Here is a 23,878-nt window from a genome sequence, read left to right on the forward strand (position 1 = left end):
CGTGAAGTGACAGCTCTTTCATATACAGTACTTTGTGTATGTAGACCTATAATAGTGTATATGCACTGTATGTGTGTGAGTTTGTGTGTTATCTGGTATTACTATTAATTATTATTATTATTGTCATTATTGATTTTATTACCCTTCTACACGGTTTGCCTACTTTTAATATTTTTTTCATAACCCCAGCCACCAGACAGACACACAGATACACACACACACGCAGGCACACACACACACACACACAAACACACTTGTCCTTTTATTAAGGTGGATGGGCTGATTTCAGTCTGTCTGACAGTTACTGTCTGTTGGAGGTATTTTCCATTAATGTTTGCAGCTTAACATTTTGCAATGCATGTAGTAATAAAATTCATTGAATTTTTCATTCCAAGACTTGGTGCTTCACAAACATTTGAACAGAACTGCTTCTGTGATTGAAAAAAATCAAAAATGATAATAAAAATACCAAATAAGTGTTGGAAAAAGGACAATTTCCCCTTGGGGATTAATATAGTGTATCGAAATAAAAAATAAAATTGGTCTTATCAGCTTATTCTGTTGACTAACATTATAATCTCAGCAACAGCAGCATGGTTGCGACTTTCTTGTACCCTCTCAAGCCACGTGAAAGAGGTTTATAGCTGTATGGTTGGCAACGGATCACTGAAAATAATGATAAATCGATGTGCACGTCACAAAATCTAAAGCGCTGAGTCATTAAACCAGGCAAAACACTTTGACTATAAGAGTGCTCATTTGGACAAGTGACAGCGAGAGGAAGCAGCAAAAAACAGGAGGCTCTACCTAAAGAGGAAAAAGCTGGCACAAGCCTTATATCAAATCAAAAATATGAGGTCTATATTGATTACTTAGGTTTTAGGTGTATCATTGTGGAAAATAAATTAAAAGCAGCAGGAGGGAAATTGTTTATTTTTGATAATTGCAAATAAAATAGAAAAATACTATTCAACTAATCTCTGCTTCAGTAACAGAAGTGCGTATTCTGTATTGTCATTGTATCATGAGTAACTGTGGTATCCCTATTCAAATCTGTTTCCTGCTTGGAGCCTGTTACTGTCAGGACAGACACTAATTCCCTTAAACATTAAGGGGAAAAACAATTTCATAAAATAAATGGATTAGTGGATGGGACATGTTTGAATTGTCATGGTCCTCTGTAAAAGGAACACTGCATCAGGTGTAGAAGTTTTTAATTGTCGTGTCCATGCCTAGCAGATAGAATGTGACAGCAATAACAACCAAAACAAAAATTATTACTATGTTATTTACTTTTTTGCAATTCAAAAAATGAGAATTATGTATTAATGTAGAGTGCCTTAATGCTAGTGGGTAGGCTCTACAGATATGACTTCCAGCATATTAGACAGCTTGTAATTCAACAGACATGTTAAAGTTCAACATCTTTGCAAACATATTGCCTTGTGTGCCGCTGAAAGCTCACTGCACTCGTCCATAGCAACTGAAGGCTTCTGAGTCACGTGCGAGATTTATGTGACAATTCCCCAGCTATCATATAGAGTTACACACAAGAATAGCTGACTACTCATGGAGAAGGCAAAGAGTCATGGTGGTTATATACTCTTACACGGTGGAAAGCGTCACAGTGTCAGTGTCAAATGTCAGTCCAACCTGCTGACCAATAGGCTCAAGCTGCCATCACAAAATCTCCATTCTGTAGTGTTTTTGTTTTTAAAACTCAGTTTTATTTAATTGATTTAATTTATGGCACTTATGTGTATTCAGTGTACTCCATCCTCTTGGTGTACCTTCTGGTGGTTTTATTTGCTGCTTATTTGTAATTCTGTACATATTCCTTACATCATTTGATCCATGTATGTTACACATATGTGCACATGTGAAAGGTACTAAGTAGAAGAAGAATGTATCTTTGTTATTTCTTGTGATGCATTTAAAATTAGGTGACAAATATATGTTGTTACTCAAATTGTCAATTCAAACACGTATAAAATTGAATTTCTTGAAAATAAATCTTTACAAAATCCAAAACAAAATTCATCAAATACAAAAAACAATTGACTTCTCATTTTCTAACATACTTAACCTAGACCAGGGCTGCCAGAGCCTGTCCCAGCCAGCATAGGGCACAAGACAGACACAAACCCTGCACAGGGCGTCAGTCCATCGCAGGGCCAACACACAGACACACACACATGCACACAGACACACACCAGGGCTAATTTACCATCACCTGAATGTTGGCTAGTAGGAGGAAACCAGAGAACCCAGAGGAAACCCTTAAAGGCACTGGGAGAACATGCAAACTCCATACAGGGAGAATCTGGGAATGTGAACCCCGGCCTCCTTACTGTAAGGCACTGTGCCTCTGTGCCGCTCAAATGAAATTGTTACAATTTAAAGTTAAATTCACGTCAAAAGTAACACTTGGTTCAAGCTTTTTAAAGCAAAATATCTGTTATACTCCTATTTGAAAAACTGCCAGTTTCTTTAACATTATTTGCTGGTTATTTTTTTTTTTTTCAACCTTTCATAAATTTGCCTAGTAAAATTTCCTTAAATGCCATAAATTAAGAAAGTATATAATCTCTCCATCCATTGTTGAAGCTACACCATTAAATAAACTTGTATCAGTTATGTCACACATTCCTATTCATTGATGTAGTGTTGGTTTAACACATACAGATGGGTCTACGTCTGCATAGAGTAAAACTGCAGATAGAACTGAATTCAAACATATCTTTCATCACTAGGTTTGTGCTTTTATATAATTGCATGACGCCAGAATTAGTTCTCCTTCTCCATTTGCCATCTTCATTTACAGGCCCAAATATCTTCCTCAAAATCTTTCTTCCTAAGGTTTGCAGCAGGTATATTTCACTTTTTGTCCAACGCAATGATTTTATTGATCAAAACACATATTTAACACATAGTTAGCCTAAGCCAGTATTTCTTAAGCTATGGATGTCACAAGATGTATAAGATTTGGTTGTGCTGAGTCGTGAACTACAATTGAAGTGAATGATAAGGTTTGCAAACAGTTTACAGAAACCTTTGTGATGGGTCACTGCTTGCATGGTCAAACCCTTTGGACGACGATTGACAGCGATTCTCCAAGGGGGAACAGGATGATGATCGGTCAATGTTCCATGGCGATTACAAAACACAGAATATGCAAAATTTGATCATGAGAAAAAAAGTGTATTAACCAGTGGCCCTTGCAGTTTAATTATAATTCTAATAACATCAACTTGTTATAATAAAGCTAGATCTTGTTGTGTCATCTCTCTATTAAATAAAAACATCATGAAATGAGACACAACTTTTTCTGAGAGACGAGATGTTACTTTCTCAGAGAGACACTTTCACGTCCCGTGATACAAAGAGTAAATGACAGAACGTCGTTAAGAATTCAAAAACGTTTGCGTGATACACATGCAGAGCAGGTTAGATATAATGGAAGTACAAAAATTTGAAAGTCTCCAAAAAATGATAGTAAAGATCGCATTAGTGCAAACAAACGGAAATTATTACTCGGTGAAATAACAGAACAGCAAAAAGAGATTGAATATATTGTTTGGATTTAAACTTTAAGTCGGAGACTTGTAGATTGTCTAATTTGTGTGGCCATCAGGTAAAAGTAGTGTTTCTTCCCAGTGAAGATTTGTTGTTGGGTGAAAGTGAAATCCACATACGCTGTTACGCTTGGGTCACAGAGTTGCACAGATACACAGGAGATTTTAGAGGCAGAAACGTTATTCAAACATTTCAAACAAACATAAGTCTCTTTGAGGAGTGAATCGAGCTTGGTGTGTAGTCGGATAGGACAGTTCCATCTCTCAATTAAAAGAATAGAAAATCTTCCTCTTCATAGGGGCATGCTTCGGGAGCGGGTTCCCCAACAGAGCAGAGGGTGTCTAGAGGAGAAGACAGACAAGGCAGTGAGACAAAAGGACTGCTGCTGTACAGGCTTTTAAATGTTCGAAGTGCCACGCGGATGCAGATCACGCGGCACGGCAGCAGCAAGCCAGCAGCTGATCGAGCAAAGAGGAGGTAAAAAAAACAAAAACTATTTGTTTCCCATGTATCACCGTTTGAGAGGGGGTTTCGGAGGAGCAACCTCATCTCCTTGGGGTATGTTAAGCCCCCCTCTTCACAATGTGAGCGGTAGAGATGCGAAGTGGCTGGTGCGTGGCACAAGCCGGTTAGGCGAGAGAATGAGCAGGGGCAAAGCCCCCTAGTTTTATAAATAATTCTTATTACATATTTGAATTACCCTTTCATCAAACTAATTTGTGCACAACCAACTTAAATTATTTTTTTCATTTAGTAACTAACTGTATAGTTAGCTCTACAGAAAAACAATTCAAAGCACCTTTTTCTTGTTCATACTGTATCTCCCACCACTAATATCATCACTCTTGGAAGAAGTACAATTTTTATTTTAGCATATCCCATTACATTACACAGTATAATAAAATGATTCTTCTTGAAAACATATGTATTCTCATAGTCTCTTTTCACAACCCAAATCTTGCTGTTTCTAGCATGTTGTGCCAGTGTCCATTTTAGATGCATTTGCAATTCCCAGTAAGTTCCCTATTTCCCATTCCCCGATATCTGCTAGGTCTTCCCTGTCTCTCGCCACTTCCCAATGTCTCTCTTTATTTTCCCTACAATCTCCTTTTCCAAACACTTTTGTACCCACTGCTTATCTCTGGTCACAGTTCACTTTATTATGCCAGGCATCCCATATCCTCTTCTTTGCCAGACTAATAATTATCAGTTTTCAAAAGGCTTCCCATGAGTTCCTACCATTCCCTGCTAGACCATCACCTCTTATTTATTTCAGATGATTAGTCTTTTTGTGTAATCTTAACATTAATTAACTTTTCTGATGTATGGGGAGCAGCAAATTTATCCTTGGTGTGGTCGTGCATGGGAATGACAGGTTGTGACAAAAGATAAATGTTGAGGCGCCAACCCGGACATCCCAATTTAATTTCAGATAATAAGCCAAAATAAACAAGCGCATAATGGCATCGAAACTATAACAAAACATTGCCTCCTTTGGTTCTGGGCAGTGTGGTTCTACTTGGTAGTGGAAGAGCTCCATCTTGCCCAGGGACTGGAAGGGGCAGAGTCAGTTACCCCCACTGGGCAGTTTCTCAGGACAATGTACCCTCTGGGCCTGTGGTGGAACTTGGATGGTGACATAGATGCACATGTGTGACAATGGTTAATTAAATAAATGTAAAAATATGCAGTATAATATGATCATGTATTATTTTTAAATTTGATGTGTCTCACGTGCACATTCACCTGTTAATTATGATATAGAAAAATATTTCCTTTAAAAAGAAATATAAATATAAAAAAAAGATAACATACATATATTTTACAAAATCCACTCACTAAGAAACATTACCAAAATAGACATTTGTTGGCCATAAGTTTGTTTAATGAGCCTGTGTAACTTAGTTAAGTAAATTAGTTTAAAAATGCCCTGCTACTTCTTTGGCAGTTTTAAATTGGCCTTGTATAAATGAGAGTGGATCTGTGGGCGAGTGTGCCCTCCAGTAGATTGGCATTCTGCCCAAAGCTGATCACTTCCTGGCAAAGAGTAGTCATTGGCTTATGATGAACTTGTAGTGGAATAAGCAGTTGTACAATGATAATAAGTATTGCAATAAATTCATTGCCAAAGTGATCAAATGATGAGCAACCTTTCAAAGGAGAAATTCCATTTTCATTGATGCATTGTTCGGAATACTTACATATTTTGTTTTGTTTAAAAAAAATTTTGTTTAATGTGACTGCCCCCTATCTAGTGCTGATAGTTGTCTTTGGATCTCTTCCTGTTATTAAAGGATAATTCTGTGTGGTGAATAAGTAACGTGGCATAACTTTAAACTAACTTCATCCAATACAGGATTGCAGGGTTCTGGTATTATCAGGCAGGGCACAAGGCCATTGTTGTGCCCACTCATGTGAGGCAAGTTTAAAGTTGTCATTGATGCTAATCTGAACATCTTTGACTGATAAACTGCATTAGGCAGCCTCAGAGAGAATATGTCAACTGCACACAGACACAGGCTGAGCCTGAGATTCAATTCTGTGATGCTTTATATGTGAGGCAGCAGTCCTAACCTCTAAGGCACCATATATTAAAAATGAATTCACATGTATAATGAATTACATGTTAAAGGATGAAAACCAGTCTTAGTTTGTTAGGATTAAATTATACTGGTATGGTGATTACTTTGCAAGTTGAACAGGGTGTGTGGTCTAGATCAGTCTAGCTTTTTGGAGGTCCAGTGGTTGCCTTACCACTTTTCAATTCAGCACTAGGGTGTCAATCAGTTAACAAACAATACATCCAAATAAATTGGCTATTTAAAGCTAAGGTATAAAAATGGAAAGTTGACTGTGTAGATGTTCTCCACGTGACTGGACTTTTCTTTCTGGGTTTTCTCCCATAGATTGGGTTAGTGAGGTTCATTTGGTGACTCACAGCTGGTCCACTGGGTGTGTGCATATGATGACCTGAGTTGCACCCAATCCTGTTAGGATTATGCAACCATGAATTGCAGTATGTGAGTTAATGAAATGGATATTTGGATGACTTCTGCGTTTCTTAGTTTATGTTATGTGTGTAGATAAAAATGAGCTTTGGCAAGTTATCTGGAAGGTCAGCTGATAGTACAGTATCTAGTGCTGCTGCTTCACCACCCCACAGTCCTGGCTTTGAATCTTACACTAAGTTGAGGCCTGTGTGTATTTTGCATGTTCTTTGTGTGCATGTGCATGTAGCTTTTCTTTGGTGCAGTGCTATGTCCCATTGGACATGATAGACGTGACAAATTTGTTAATACCCCTCCACTAAAAAAGATGAATCCACAGTTGTCTTTGAAATAACTCAAAACCTTTCAATAGTAATTGGCACCCATCATTATTTATTCCATATTTAGCAAAATGTTACAGTTTTGATTGAACAGAATATTTTAAAAAATAGCACAAATGAAAATAGCATAGAGAAATATTATGGAATGGTTAACCTAATACTTTGTTACACAATTTGAGGCAATCACTGCAAACAAGCGGTTCTTGGAGCTCTCAGTGACACTTCTGCACCTGTCCACAGGTTGTTTGTCCTGCGCAAACTGCTCCATCTGCGTCAGGTTTGTAGGGGGTATTTCTCCAGACTGCATGTTTCTGTTCTTTCCATAGATTTTCATTAGGATTCAAATCGGGGCTCACAGAAGGCCACTTTGGAATAGTCCAATGTTTTGTTCTTGCCATTCTTGGGTGCTTTTAACTGTGTGTTTTGGGTTGTTATCCTGTTGGAGAATTCATGATCTGTGACTGAGACAGAGCTTTCTGACACTGGGTAGTACGCTTGTCTCCAGAATCTCTTGATAGCCTTGGGATTTCATTGTTCCCTGCACAGACTCAAGGCACACCATGCTAGACAGCCCCAAGACATAACTGAGCCTCCTCCATATTTTACAGTAGGTACAGTGTTCTTTGCTTTGAAAGGTTTTTTTTTTCCAATACGTGGACATGATGTGACTTTCCAAAAAACTCCAGTTTTGTCTCATCTGCCCAAAGGAAGCACTGTAGTTTGTCAAGTGTACATTTTAGAAAATTCCATTCTATCTTATTTATGTAGAGTATTCCTGGGTCTTCTTCCATCAAGCCTACTGTCACTCAAAAAGCGATGGGTCATGCAATCAGACATTGACGGACCTTGACCTTGGAGTTCAGCATGTGTCCCTTTGGATGTTGACCTTGGCTTTTCCTTAACCATTCTCACTAACCTTCTGCCCATTCTGGGGTTGTTTTCTCTTTTGTCAAAGAGGTTGGCTGCAGACCCATGGGCCTTAAGCTTCTTAATAATATTTGCAGCTTTCGTCACAGGAACATTTAGCTGCTTGGAGATGGATTTATAGCCTTTGCCTTTAACACACTTGTCTATAATTTTCTTTTTGAGTCCTGTGCTTTCTCTGGTCCATAGATAGACTACTTTTCTCCTTTCAAATAGGCTGATAGCATGATTGGAGATGTGCGTGATACTAATTAAAGAAAACCACTAGTATGAAAAATCACTCAGTTGAAATAATGCAGGATCTTTTCTAGGGGTATCCACAAATGTGTCCAGGCCATTTTAGAAGATCTTTGTAGAACAAGCAATACTTGTTCTCTTTTCATGCTTGCTTTTGCTTTACTTGATGACATATCAAAGGCAGGCAGGTATACACAGGACAACTGCTTTTCATGTAATCACTTTTCTGGAGGCATACTGCACTATTTCATTTCAAACAAATTTGTCCACATCTTTATCTCAAGGACAAGAATGTTAGGTTAATCGGGCAGCTCTTAATTGGCCTTGTGTGTGTTAGTGAATGAGTGTGCCTGATTTAGGACGGAGGGGACCTTCCTTGATCTGCCTGGTTCTTATGTCAGAGCACTATTTTTGGATTTTTGTTCAGCATTCAATACCATACAGCCTCATATACTGTTTGGGAAATTGAAAAATATGAATATAAACCCATTTATTACACTATGGATTCAGGACTTTCTTTTAAATCGTTCTCAGACAGTTAAATTACCGGACACTTTTTCAATAGTCATTCATTCAAACACAGGAAGTCTGCAGGGGCTTGTCTTATCACCATTACTGTTTACTCTGTACACAAGTGACCTGAGACAGAACAATGACCACTGCTCCATTATCAAGTATGCTGATGACACCCTGCTCATAGGACACATATCTGGGGAAGATGAAAGCCACTATCTAAATCAAGTGGACTGTATGGTAAACTGGTGCAATAAAAACTCTCTCACTGAATGTAGAAAAGACCAAAGAAATGATATTTGATTTTAAGAGACAAATCTGTATATTCACCCATTGTAGTTCTGGGGAAGAAGGTAGAAATAGTGACTGTATATAAATACTTAGGAACTTACCTAGACAACAATCTTAACTGGAATACTAATACAAAAAAAATATACTCTTAATTGCAACCAGCGCTTATCTTTAAAGTAGACAAGGACCTCATGTTGTCCTTTTATCGCAGTCTGATCCAGTCTGTGATCACTTTCAGTTTCATTTCCTTGTTTTAATAATCTGACAAACCAAAACTCAAAAAAGCTCCAGCAGATGACGAAGTATGCAGCTAAACTTATTGGGGCTGATGTAGATGATTTGACTAATGTGTGTCAGAGGGAAATGTTAAAGAAACTGGAAATCATCTCAACTGATGACAGACATCCATTACATGTAGAACTAAAGTTCAGTAAATCAGGAAGGATAGACGCTTTGAAAACCCACACAAATCGCTCCAGAAACTCCTTTCTTCCTTATGCTATTCGACTTTTCAGTAAGAAATATTGTAGATAATGATTAAGGTTTTAATATATATCCTGTAACCTTTTTTTTTTTTTGGGTGTAAATATGCATTATCTAACTGCCTTACCTTAACCTGTCTTGTTTCTATGTATTTGTTTTATTTCATTCTGTCTGTTATCAGATGTAACTGAATAGACAAATTTCATGTTTTCTTGTGTAAACATGACTAAATAAAGAAACCTTAAACCCCTGGCTTGAACCATTGATTAGGCACCACCTAGGTCTTCTAAAGGAGTTAAAGAAAAACTAGTATGTAATGTCAGAGCTCAAGAGGTGCCTGAATTTGAATAGGCAGTACACAATAACAACAAGTAATACAAGAGCATGCTGCAGGGGTATGGATAACAGCAAAAAAAACATAGAAGAACACCATAAAGATCTGATAAAGATGAGTGTTAGAGAGTAATGGACCCTTCATCTGCCTTTGTTGAAAGAGAGAGAAGAAAGGGAGGAAGCCATATTTAAAAGCATTATTCTGGCAAGACAAATGAAAACACAAGTAAAGATAAAAATGCATTTGAAAAATAAGATAAACATAAAAAGACATCCTCAACTTTGATTTTTCAGCAGTTTATAGACTCCAACTACCAATAACTTTACCTGTAGTTCAGCAGACAAGCTGCCAGTTCAGTAATGGCACAGGGTACAGACTCCATCATTTCTTTGCCAAACGACCCTTTCAAATCTTTCAATTTGTCAACAACAGCGTTGAGCTAAATTATGTAAAGTCTATGGAATGTTTTTATTTTAAAAAAAGAATTTACTGTGCCAAGTGACAGGTAAGTATTATCATCAAAGAGCAAACACCAGACAAGCAAATGTTGTACATTGTATGTCTGCCAGGGTTCCTCCCCGGCTGGGGTTCACATTCCCATTTAATGTACTTTTAGTTCATTTTTGAGTTTTTTGTGTATGTTAAACGCATAGAAACTAAATAGTCAACAATATTATGTATCTTGTGTTGTGTACTGTATGTTTTATGAGTGGTTTCCCATGAGGTGGAGCCACCTGCTCTTCACTGCAAGGGACTGCCCTCCGTCCTCTAAAGGGCAGGGTCAACCTACAGTCCCATGCGGTTCATTTGATTCCATCTTTCAGTGTTGGTGAGTGCTGTGATTGTTTCTGTTCTTGTGTTTTATAATTTACTGGATTTTTGACTTATTTGCCCTGCTTTTGACTTCACTTCCTAGATTCTATATTGAGACTTTGCTCGCTATTGCCTTTTGTGCCCTATGGGGCTTTTTTGTTCCCCAGGGCATTTTTGAAAAACAAAACTTTTTATTTTATATAGATCCTGAGTTTACCCTAGTTCCTGGCTGGGTTTTGAAGGTTCCCCTACTCTACACAACCTCTAGTGGTCATTTATGGAAGGTTTTGGTACTTGTGCTTAGGAATTCTCAAGTTTCATAACAGTAATATGCAGGGCTGGCCCTACCATATAGGCGAATTAGGTGGACGCCTAAGATGTCAAAATTTTTGAGGGGAAGCATTTTGCTAGCTTTAATAGATGTAGGCACTACAGGGTGGCTTCTTTGGTCCCTGACAAATGTATCTGAGATTTTCGACTCAGGTGGATCTCAAAGGGGAACCCATCTGCGCTTTGTGATCTTGCATCCCTATTCGACTCATACTTATGTCCAAGAGCGCCCCCACTACTCTTTGATTCAGCACCTTTGCGACTTGTAAGAAAGCCCAAAGAGGATGCCCATCCTTTGATCGACAATAACCTTTAGCGATTATCTTTAAGTCTCACTTTTGTCTAGAGCAGCAAAAAACGTATAGCCAGTAATGGCAAGATGAAATGTTTGTTGTTCATATTTCAAATAAATGTTTTATTCATCAGTCCATTTTAGCATTAGACTTTTGAATTATTGTATACAATAAGTGTAAATAAAGCCAGCAGTTCAACATAACTAACATCAGATCACACAAGCACTGTGGAATTTAGTTTCAGTGTACAGTGCTGGGTGTGCTGCTGTGGACGTCTGTTTAGCTCCGTCACAATTACAGCTAACATTCCTTCACTTAATAACAGACTGTAATTCTATAAAAATTATCTATATATGATATGTCTGCGCTGCACTGAGAAGCTCAGTGAAAAGAACCTTTGAAAGCTGCACAATGTTCTTGTTATGCCACTCACATTCAGAAATGGCATCACAGTTTACCATACAGTATATGCAAAACTGTCACCTTTGTACAGTATACTCCATTATCAGTACAAATAGAATCTGTAGCACTGCAACTGACCATTGCTGAAGAACTGTCACTATTATAACTTATAGCATGAGATAAATTAGATAGTAAGAAAGGCATTATGATAATTATGATAGATAATATGTTGATTTTCCCCAGGAATTTGCTTTTTTCTTCACATGCTTTTCAAATGCCTATATTCAGCATGCCGCAGATGCCAAGCAAACTCTGGGATGTCAGTGAAAGTGGTAAAAAGTGAAAGGGGTTAAAGTGGACTGAACTGTTTCCTTGACAAGCCAAAAAAAAGAAACATTTTCTTTATATGTCTTGATTCATTTTGGAGCCTCTGTAGCCTGGAGGTTGTTAGTCTGGCTGAAGTTGAGCCATACCTGTAACAGACTGACAGTCCATCCAGAGAATTCCCACCTTGATGCCCAAAAAAAAAGAAGAAAATCATCACCATTTATTTACAGTGTCATGATGGCATAATAGTTAGAACTACTGCCTAACAAAACTAGGGAACTGAGATCAATTCTTGGCCTGGTGCCTCCCATGTGGAGTTTGTTTGGATTTTTTCCCACATCCTAAAAACATGTAGGTTAGTTGAATGGAGACTCCTACAGAATATGAACATGAATGTGCATCCCATCTAGGACCAGTTCTGACCCTGCAGCAAGGCTCCCTCCCAGGATAGGCACAATGACAAAAATCAAGTTTGACAAACTGACACATACAGTAAAGCATTGGTGTTGGTGTTTTTTTTTTTTGTTTGTTTCTTTTTGATTCACCAGACAGGGCAATACACTATTTCTAAACGCTAAAGTCTTACCTGTATAAACATGATAAATACATATATCATACAGTATAAGCAATATTAGACAATGTAAATATGTTTTTTAATTTTATATACAGTATATTATTAAACATTTGCAAAAATAAGTATTTTTTATAACCCTCAGAGACTCAGTTAGTGAGGATTTCTGCAAAAACCTGCTTGCTTTTATCCTAATAGGCCTAAGCTTACCATTTATCGTTCATCTTTTCCTTGTTTACATGTTTTGTTGCAATGGAGAATTTCTTTCTTTTTGCTGTATGTAGTTCCTGGTAGAGTTTAGCATTTTTGAATGATAGTGGTACTTTACTGGCACGCTGTCCAGGGCTGGTCTTAGCAATGCTGCCAGGATAGACTCCAGCTTTCTTAAATTTGAGTTAAGGAGGTTCAGGAAGTATTTAGATGGATGGATAATAAAAAGACAATTAGAGTTCTGTGGGTGCTACCCTCGTTTTAAAAAAAGGTCACCTTTGAGTCAGAGATCTAGATTTTAATGACTTCAGTAAGTCTGAAAATAAAATTTTTGCCAAATTCAGTAAATATTGCACTTGAATAAGTTATAGGGTGGAATATTTAAAGACTGTTCACATAAGGGTATTTAACATTTTTTGTGTACCACTTATGTTATCAGGCTAACAAAGTGGATTCTTTTGTTAACTTCAAAGGAAACACTACCCTGAAAATGATAACTATTCCAGTGGAAAATTGATGGTACGTGCCAGAGAGCAATCCGAAGTATGCACCCTAAAGAACCGTCTCAAGTTAGTTTTCTTTGATTTGATGTAAGCCATTGGATAGGATGGGGGTGAATTGGTTGGTGTTGCTGTCATATAGCTCCAGACCCCCCTAGAGTTTGAATACCATACCAGCCACTGTCTTAAGGTGTTTGCATGTTCTCCCTTTGTCTGTGTGTTCCTCTCAGTAGCTTGCAGTGACCTTCATTTGTCAACATACAAGTAAGTGTAGGTGTTTTTGGGATTGTACTCTATGGCAGTTCCTGACCCTTCAAGGATTGCTACCTCTTTGACACAGTTATAGTAGGACAGGCTCTGGCCCTCATGACTGTGAGTTGGAGTAGACAGCTTTGAACGTATCTGAGCACCAAATGACCAACCAGGCCCCTTTTTATTCCTTAAATTTATGTGTGCACTTTTTATTGGCGCTGTAAATGCTCTTTATTAGTGAAAGCAGCCAGTGAGTTTTCTTCCAGAAGCAGCATCAGCACTAAACATTTTAAAAACAGATGGTGGTATAAATTTAAACATCTCGATCAATAGAAAGTATGAAACATACTTCTTATTTTGTTGTTGTGTTTATCTCTGCAAACTGAAAAGGCATTTCTTAAAATCTCATTGTCAGCTGCATCTGCAGTCCATGTCTGCACCATCATCCTTAACAGACTAAGACTGAGCCCGCTTCCCCATATCCATATAGATCCATTGATCAGTGACATTGCTGAAGTTTTTATTTGCATGTTAAGTATGTACTCTGTAATTTATTATTCATTCCAACGGGTAAAAATAGGTTCATCTTAAGTGTACTGTTTTTAGGAGGTACAGTAGTTTAAACTATTGAAATTGTGTTCTACCACACAAGTAGTCCATAATGCAGAACGCTACAGATGCATTTATCTGCATCACCCATAGCTTCTCCTTAGACAACACAAGCTGTGTGGTGTTAAATGTGCTCTAAAATCATAAAATATGATGTTTTGAGTCAGGCCTGCTTTATCAAGGTGAATGGTAGGCTTTGTTCAGCAGAACGAGGACAGTGTCTTCTACTACAAAGTGACGCTCATATGCCAAGTGCAGGGCAGTGCTGAGATGGCCAGAGGCCTGAAGTGAGCCCAGACTTGACTTTCTAGAGTCTTAATGATGGGTAATTTCAAAGCCACCAGTCAATAGTTATTTAAAGCTTCTGCCTGTCGCCTTCTGGATGTTTTCCACACCACTAAAGTTCAGGTTGAAAATATTCTGGAGCCCTCCATATACAGCAGCTGCCCTGCATACAACTTCACCACCCTTGGACTGATACTATCAGGCCCTGTAGCTTTGCTCAAGCAGAACGTCCTCAATTCTTTCATCACCCAGTTTACATTTTAAGGCCGTAGTGTCTGTATGAGAAGGCATCATATCCAGTAAAATCAAAATGAATGTTAACTGCACTGAATTAAACATTACTTTTTAAAAGTCTTCCCTTATAAATGACACAGAGCCATTTTCTACTTCACCTTGTGGTTTGCAGTCTGTTTTTAATCCCATTTGTTAATTTTGTACATATTTCTTAATCTTTAATTTATTAAAAATTAATTTATGTTTCTGATTTTTCTTTCAAATAGGAAAAGCCTTTGTCAAAATCTCTCCAGAGAGGGGAAGATCCTCAGTTTGATCAAGTAGGTGGCTTATCAATTTTTGTTATTTGAAGATTTTTCTATTTTGCTATCTACAAGATACTCCAGCATGCTGTAAACAAGGGAAACAATCTGACTTGACCTCACACATTCCTGTTCTCCAAAAACTAAACCATTAATGCTTATCATGCTGCACACATTACCTGTCTGTCATTCTTACAGTTCTTAGTAACTGCGTAATTACCTTCCCTCATTCAAGTGGTGAATGACTGCCAGGCGAAGCTGTTCCTCATTCTTTTTAGCCTGAATTATTTTTAGATGGTTTCCTTGCCTTTCCTTTACCTTCAGAAAGATTTCAGAAGAGTGTAAAAAAAAAGAAATAAAAAAAATAATGAGCTTTCCACCCTGCCTGTGAAATTGGTGATGCCATTTTTACAGGAGAACCTTTATAGGTGAAAGGAGTTTTCTGAGTTTATTAAAAAAAAATAAACCACTTCAGCATATTTTAATGCACTTGATATTTCTCCAGTATAATTACAGAGGTTTATGGTTCTGCTGGTGCTGCAGGTAAAAGCAATATCTGTTCATTATTGTTCAGCAATTAAAAAAAAATAGTGATGATAGTCATATAAATGCCTCATTCACACTGAAGACGCAAGGTCACAACAAGCAGATTTGTGCTTACAGAGTGCTGATATGTTTTGGGCATATAGGACTCCTTCTTTACAAGAGAACGCAATCATTCACTACAACAAGAGCATGTTTGTACATCTGTCTGCCGGTTTTCAGCAGCTGCACAGAGCCAATATTCATCTCCTCCCTGCTGCCGCCAGTAGAAAATGAGGGAATAACTGCGTAAACCGCAAGTTGGCCAAACTTTCCTCCCTTCCTGTCCAGAGACATAGACTTATTTATCCCACCCTTCCTCAGTGCAGCAACAGAAAGTGCCAATTGTGAACACTTTTTGAATTTCTAAGAGGCTATTTAGTGACAGGGATTCTTTTTATTTAATTACTGGTCTGTGACTCCTCTGAAGCCAGAATCGTACACATATGTCTGAACATAAAAATATAAAAAAAAATCACACATGAATATCAATTAATCTTGATATACCTTTACAATATAAAGAAAATGAAAATTATTAGTTCAGTTTCTGTATGCTTTAATCAGAGTAAAACATATCTGAAACTAAGACAGGCATCTTATTTACCATTTTAATAAACTGTCCTGACATCTCTGATACAGTCAAATTGAAATTCAGGTTGCAGTCCTTTTCATGCTTTGTCTTTTATGTGAACGTCAGCCTGCATGGAAATGTAAAACACTCATCCATTTTATTGCTGTGTTACCCAGATCAAATCTGTGGACAGACAGCAAAGTGGCAACCAACTCATCGGAGGGCCCACTCACACACAGGGAAAATTTATACTTGTCACACGTCTTTAAGGGGGAAAAGACAAACCCACACAAACATGCAAGAACATGCAAAATCCACACGATTGAATTGGAACATTCTTCACTATAAATTAATGTTAAATGTACTAAAGTTATAGCCTGTTTTTATACATGTGTTTATTTGTATTTAAATTAGATCACTTCACAGAGATCTGTTTCACTTTGATGTTAAAGAAGTTTCTGTTATTCAAAAGCCTAATTAGATCCACATATTTATATTGTATGTATGAAAATATAAATGTATATACTGTACATATATAAATGTAAATGTATGTGTATATACTTGTATATAATATATTAACAGTTTTTTTTTTTTTGCCATTCAGCTAATTAGCTCCATGAGCTCACTGGCAGAATATTGTTTGCCTTCAATTCTCCGCACCTTATTTGACTGGTACAAGCGACAAAATGGAATTGAAGATGAATCCCATGAATATCGACCAAGAGCCAACACCAAGACGAAAAAGTGAGCTGTTCAGTATCATTTTGGGAACATTCTGACACCAGTACTGTAAACAGTTTTAAACGAACCGTCCAAACATTTTGTTAATGCTTTTTTTGGGAAATCAATTTACACAAAGCAGTCCATTACTGTAGAGCCATTTATAGGAAACACATCCATTCCCGAAAATCTTTTTTTATTCCTTGTAAGTGATCCCTTTTAGAAAGTCAGCCTGGGATTGACTGTGTCTGGTAGTATCATGGCCATTAATTAAAAATCTATGAAAAATAAATGTGTTATCTAAGGAGTAGCTTATGTAGCTTATTAGGTACCAGAAACTTGTTATGTGCCTTTATAAAGATACCCTTTATAATTATGTTAATATTGTAATGTCTCAATAAAGCTGCACTGCACTACTTATATAACAAGACAGTCAACATCTTAAGATTTGGTGCAGCACTTGATGCAGTGCCGCTTGGGGTATGTCAGTAAACAGATTTCTGTAGCTAAAAGATTTGGAGGGGCAGCAAACTCCAGGAGCTGGTCAGATAGGGTAAGCAACTGTGTTTAAGCAGGCTTTCGTAAGACGTGCTCCTTTACTAGTGAAGTGGCAGTGAGTGTTGTGATACCGACGTACAATAATGGCAAAACGTTTTGCGGCCTCAAAAACTGAACCATAAAGCTGGCTGGAGTCTTCACCAGCCTGCCCAGATTAGGCAACACTCCAAGGCATCCTGAACCCTGATACAACTGGCTACTTTCATTCTACACAGGCTTTAAAGGGTTTTCTCTTCATTAGTAAATAAAATCTAAGGAATCTCCCCAAATATGTCAACATGTCCCACAAGAGAGTGGATAGCCATTAACCCCTGGCATGTAGCAATATGGGCAACAAAGAATCCATATAAAAGTAGGATTTAATAACAAAATCACAAAATATAACAAAATGCTCAAAAAAGCAAAATAGGAGAGAAAAGGGATTTGCTTCAACAACAGTCCATGATGAAAAAGACCAAATACACAAATCTGGAAATCAAAGGCCAGACGAAAGACTATAGAATGTCTGTACTGGCAGAACAGACCCACAACTCTCCTAAAACACATTCAATAAACTGCCAGGAACTCACATTCCCAGGCCACCATTAACGGCTGTGGCGGTTTCTTAGCAGTGAGGTTAGGTTGGTCCCACCTCTTGGGAATCCACCCACAAGATATAAGGACCATAGTAGAACATAATTATACACAAACAAACTAAATAGAATGGAATCGACATCAAATATACAGTATAATAAATGGAGAGAACAAAATTAATATTAACAATTTAAATCAATGAATAATATTGAAAATGGACAAAAAAGCCAGGAAAAAGCAATTTAAGTACAGTGTAAGCCAGTAGAACAGTGGGTGTTTCTGTGTGGGCTGATGCTGTGGCCCCAGGCCAGAATGTCAGAGCCATTCGAAGGGACAGAACTGCTGTGCTTTAGGACTGGGAAACTGGAGCTGTTTAAAAGATATTTGTGGCATATCTAGAAACACCTTCTGTTGTTATTATGGAAAATGGAAACCGTGTAAGTTCTTGGGTTTTTTGTTTTTTTTTTGTTTTCGAATAAACTGGTCATTGGCTTACTTATAATAAGCCTAAAGCAAGCACCATGTTCATTACTGTTTACCCCACCTCGGCAGTTTGTTACAATATGTAGGCAACCGTAATGGCAAAGTTAATTAAAATGCCTAAAATTCTCCGCCACTGCGCTGTCCTCACAGCTGAGGGTGGTTCAGAATATTTCTACCTCAACAGGAAAAGCAGAACGATGATGATGATGATTGCTTCAGCTTATAAGGAGGCCTGGTTACGCAGAGGACAGGTCTGCTTCCTTATGAGTTCAATGTTCAGCATTCAGACTTCATGCCTGGACACCATTTGCATAGAGTTTGCTCATTGCCTCCGATTTGTTTTTTTCTTTAGGTATTTAAGTTTCTCTCACACATCCCAAAAAGGTACTGTATTTATTAGGTTTGCGGGCAGTTCTAAATTTACCCTCTCTTGCTGTGTTCATGAATAGACCCTTTGATATACTGGTGCCCAAACCAGGATTGGCTACTGCCTTCCAGCTTCTGCAGCCCTAAAATGGATTGCGCAGGTTTGAGAATGTTATTTTTAAGGTGATCTTCTTCATGCTATTTGTTATTTTACCAAAATAGAAATCAAGAGTTTGTAAAAAATGTTTCACATTCACAGCTACAGTTGGAGAGACCTTTAGCAGCAGCTAAAATTGTTAGGTGAAGACAGCATTTTGTTTTTTCTGATAATTTGTGTGCTTGCTGGAGAGACAACAAGTCATATTCATTGGAACAGCATATTTGGATTCTGAGACTGCATGTTCTTAAAGGCTACTTCAAGTTGATACACAACAGATTTGTAGAGCAATTGTGTGTTCTATTGTGAAATTCAGAATTCAGCAATCAGACAAAAAGTGGCATACTACTAGTTCTTTGAGGAATGCACCAAAACACAGGAACCCTTCTGTCCTTACCGCAGAGGTTGTCCCTGTCATTGTGAACCATACAGACAAACAAACAAAAAGATCACAAAGGTTGGATCATTGTTTTCCCCATGATTTGCATGCTGATTTTGAATGTCCTACCTAGTACTTCTACCTTTTCACAAATCTTGGTAGTTATGCAAAACAAATTCTTTTCAAATGTGAAGCTCAAATAAGCAAGCCACAGTGGATGTAAGTTACCTGTAAATAATAAACAGGTAATGCACTTTACGTTGTCTGTTCATTGTTTTCTCTTTTTGTACGCATCCCAATGATGATGAACGACTTGGGTGGCCAGTAAAGTCACCACAAATTACATTCTTCCTTTTGCTATTAAAAGAGTTCTACAGTCAAGCAAAGACAGAGGTAATGGTAGGCATTGTAGCTGCTACTGCTGTCACTTGTGTGCGTATTTAATGATAAGATAATGATATTTCATCTTTTACTGCTTCTGTAATGCATTTACTGTATTGCTGACATTAGCTCTGACTTTTATATGTTGCACTTTTGTTCCCCTACACTGTAATTTTCTAATTTTAAATCTGGTGTTCTCATTTCAGTGATGAACAACAGAAAGATTACCTACTCGAAAGAAGGGACCTGGCTATTGATTTCATCTTCTCTCTAGTTCTAATAGAGATATTAAAACAGGTACGTTGGAATTGTCTGCACATTTAGAACTGATGCAGCTTAGACGTGCTGGGACGGTTGACAGCTGTCTCTCTGAGGTGGGACAGTACTTGAATGGAGGTTAGGATTCCTGTGGCTGGAATGTCCCTAAAGCTTTAGGGCTTAACTACAAACTCACATAAAGTTCTGATTACAAATATGCCATGAGATGTAAACTCACCGTCGGTATGTATTATCACCATTTATTCCAGTTAAATAACAATCAAGACATTAAAATTGAGTTTTTTTGTTTTGTTTGTTTGGGTTTTTTTTTTACAGTGTAACTAATGTGTTCTACACATATTGGTCAGTCAGACCTTACAGACAGAAAATCAAAGACCTATTGTAATAAGGTACTGCAAAGACACAACTGTTACTCACTTACTGTTATGAAACAAGATCTTAACAATGGCTTCTTTTGCTCTTCATAATTTTCATAAAGCATCAGTAAAATGTTTTTTCATCTCTGTAATATGGCCTACTAAAATAATTTCACTTTGGAATGGTCAGAGGTGGTTTAAGTGAGACATATTTTTTCTGACATATCATACTTGAGTATAAGACCTGTAAATCCCTCACACCACAAGTAATTTTACCAGCCTGTCAAAGGCCCTGAATATGCTTCTCTGCACAGAGGCGAATAACCACTTTACTGATACTTGATGTTAACACCAAAAGAAGCCTTTGTTAAGGTCTTGTCACACTGAAGTATATGAGACACTAGCGAGACTACATCTGGAGTACTGTGTGCAGTTCTGGTCTCCACGGTACATGAAAGACATAGCAGCACTTGAAGTTGTGCATCCCAGGACTTAAGGACATGACCTACTCTGATAGAATTAGAGAATTAAACCTGTTTAGTATTGAGCAGAAGACACTGTGTGGAGACCTGATTCAGGTATTTAAAATCCCCAAAGGCATTGATAAGGTACATCAAACAACTTTCTTTTGGTTTAATGGTGAATTATGTACTTTTGGACATCAGTGGAAATGGTGGAAAAGGTGAAATGCATTTATAACTGAGGCCAGAAAGCCCTTCTTTATACAAAGAGTTATGGGACTCTGTAACAAACTACCAAGACATGTAGTTGAAACAAAATCCTTGACAACTTTAATAAATATCTGGATGAGATATTGGGACAGCCTAGCTATTAGGTAAACTAACTGACTTTATGGACTGAATGGTCTCCTATTGTTTGTGAAGCTGCTTATATTCAGTATGTGAGTAATAGTTGCATTTTTGCAGTACTTAAACTACGGTGTTACCAGTGTTTTTATTTTGTATTCTGCCTTTCCAGAGTCAATGCTCCCACAAGACACTTTTCCCCTTCAGAGCCTTGGTGACCATGTCCATGTACCTTCTGCAGTTTGGAACCAAGCCAGACTAAGTAGTTTGGTCAGGTTGACAGGACTGGCCCAGCAGCCTTCTAGTTTTAAAGTCTAACCATCTAGCCAATAGGTCACATATCCTGTTTAGCTTAGAAAATATGCAGTGATTTTATGAATGCCAAAAATTTTAGAACAAAATGTGTTCATTAAGTTCCAAAGGTTTGCAGTTCTAACATGGGGTTTATCAGTTGATCCTCATCTTTTGACAGCTTGGAAGGTGATACTGTGTTTAAAGAAAAAATATTGGAACCTGTTTGCAGTGAATTGACTGCCAAATAAAAAGAAGTTAGTGTGCTTTACAGATGTATGACATAGCGATGTCTGCACTTTGAAAATCTAGCAGCCAAATTTTATTTCCGTCTTCCGTAATTTATGAATGCACCCCTTTGCAAAAGACGTGCAATGTAATGAGAGATTATTCCTTTATCGACTAAGCCTAACCCGGTCCTAACAAAAGCTTACTTGTGGGCAGATAAAGAGATTTAAGTTTTATTATATGGATATTTATTAAATGCTTATAAAACTGGTGACATTTTCTTCACAAAAAAGGACAGAATATGAAATGAGACAATCAAAGGTACAACAAAAGTGGGAGAGATATCTAAGAAAGTACAGGAAAAGAGGTTGAAGTATTATGGCCATATGATGAGGAGAGACAATGAATATGTGGGTGAAAGAGTGATGGAAATGGAAGTACAGGGGAAGAGAAAGAGAGGGAGACCAAAGCAGAGGTGGGTGAATAAAGTAAAAGAAGATCTTAAGGAAAAGGGCTTGACTGGCAAGGAGGTGCAGGACCAGGCTGCATGGAGAAGGTTGATCAGTCACTTTGACCCCACACAGAAGTGGGAAAAGATGAAAAGGAAGAAGAAGAAGAAAGAAGTTTTCTCTGTTCTTGCTGGCACATACACTCACCCCGGTTTTCTTTCTAAAACTGTCTAAATAGTTACCATCTACTTTATTCGTTAGACTTAGTCTTCTATTTGTAATACCATAATATAATCTCTAAGCTGTTGGACATTTCACCTTCCTACTCAGAGGGTTTTCCTTTGTCGCGGTTACATTTGTGTCTAATGTGTTTAGTCTTAATGGTACAGTAATGGCACTGCTATGTACATACTTATATACAATTTTTTTTGGACAATTTATGTGCCACATATGGTACATGTGTTGATCATGATGGCAAACAGGTTGAGACATTCCTGTAAATCATCTTGCACATATGAAGCATGTTTTGTGAATAAATTGTTTCCACCATTCAAATGTTGACTAAACCTGTATTTCCAAATATTAGGTTTTAGCCTGGGCAGGGGCAGACACATTAGCCATTTTAAGCCTGATGGCATTTCCAATGAAATTATTTTTATATATGCTCTTTCTTTTGTAATTCAATCTGTAATACTTTGCAGATGGAAAGTTTGAAAACATTGTGTCCTGGATTTGAGGTGTTGTTAATGATAATTCTGCCTATTTCTTGACTCTAAAATTGTTCAGGTCCTATAAAGTGGGAAGACTGATGCCAATGATCTTTTCAGCAGAGACTATTCATTGTAGCCTGTTCTTGTCATATTTAATTGAATGAGTGGAGAACATAGATTGGACACCCTCAGCCATCCCAGGAAGTACTACTGCTGCCGCGCCCTTTTTATAATGTAATCTATATTGGTCTTGTGAGAGTTTAGGTCCCAGAAACTTAAAGGCTTCCACAACTGGCACATTAATAAGTATGGAGATTGGAGGTAATATCAGTTGGTGGGGTCTTCTAAAGTCCATTGTAATCCCCAGTTTGAAGCTTGTTCAGCTCCAAATTGTTCTAACCACACCAAAGGGCCAAGTTCAACCTCTCAACTGTATGCAGGCTCATCACCATTCCTGATGAGTAGAATGATGGTTGTGTCATCTGTATATTTGAAGAGTGTGACACAGGGGTCCTTAGAGGTGGAGTCATTAATATAGAGCGAGAAGAGAGTTGGCTAAAGATCAAAGCAGTAATCAAACAACTGTGCATTGACACTTAACACAAGTATATTGATACCTCCATTGAAAAAAAATAAAATTAACACTGTTATGTGTCTTTTCTTTATTGATGACAGATTTCCCTCCATCCTGTACCAGACAGTTTGATCCATGAAGTTATTATCTTGGCATTTAAGCACTTTAAATATAAGGAAGGGTAATACTCTTTGTTACTAATTTCTTATTGCTTGCCTAGTTGAACTTTTGCACTGAATAAATGGCATTTACTCTTATCCCTTTAGGTATCTTGGGCCCAACACTGGAAACATGCACATTGTAGCAGATTTATATGCAGAGGTAGTGGGTGTCTTATCACAGTCCAAGTAAGTCCAGCATTACTGGATAATGGATTAATAATATGATTACTTTACAGTCAATTATAATTAATTAAAGTCTTCCTTTGCACTACATTTTTTGTGCTGTCATACAGTTCAGGGTGGGAAGAATAAAAATGGTTACCCTTATTGTAATTGAAGTTAGTTCATGTCACTCCTTGCATATTTAATCTTAAACTCTAATTTAATATTACTCCATAGACTTTATTTAACCTTAAAATGTAACCTACTATCATTAAATA

General features: G+C 37.5%; 1 protein-coding gene across 11 annotated transcripts in view; it reads left to right on the forward strand.

Moving 5' to 3' along the window:
- LOC120523983 (protein furry homolog) overlaps window positions 1-23,878 on the forward strand; it is a 468,780-nt gene that overhangs the window by 273,601 nt on the left and 171,301 nt on the right. For all 11 annotated transcript variants that reach the window (XR_005632732.1, XM_039745747.1, XM_039745746.1 and 8 more), the window contains 5 exons: window positions 14,779-14,832; window positions 16,572-16,711; window positions 19,791-19,881; window positions 23,379-23,458; window positions 23,544-23,624. Coding sequence is in view for 10 of the 11 variants with exons in the window: in XM_039745747.1 (XP_039601681.1) it covers window positions 14,779-14,832; window positions 16,572-16,711; window positions 19,791-19,881; window positions 23,379-23,458; window positions 23,544-23,624 (446 nt within the window). In the remaining variant the exon portion in view is untranslated. The remainder of the gene's footprint in view (window positions 1-14,778; window positions 14,833-16,571; window positions 16,712-19,790; window positions 19,882-23,378; window positions 23,459-23,543; window positions 23,625-23,878) is intronic.

Source organism: Polypterus senegalus, chromosome 2 (assembly GCF_016835505.1).
Source record: "Polypterus senegalus isolate Bchr_013 chromosome 2, ASM1683550v1, whole genome shotgun sequence".
NCBI lineage: Eukaryota > Metazoa > Chordata > Cladistia > Polypteriformes > Polypteridae > Polypterus > Polypterus senegalus.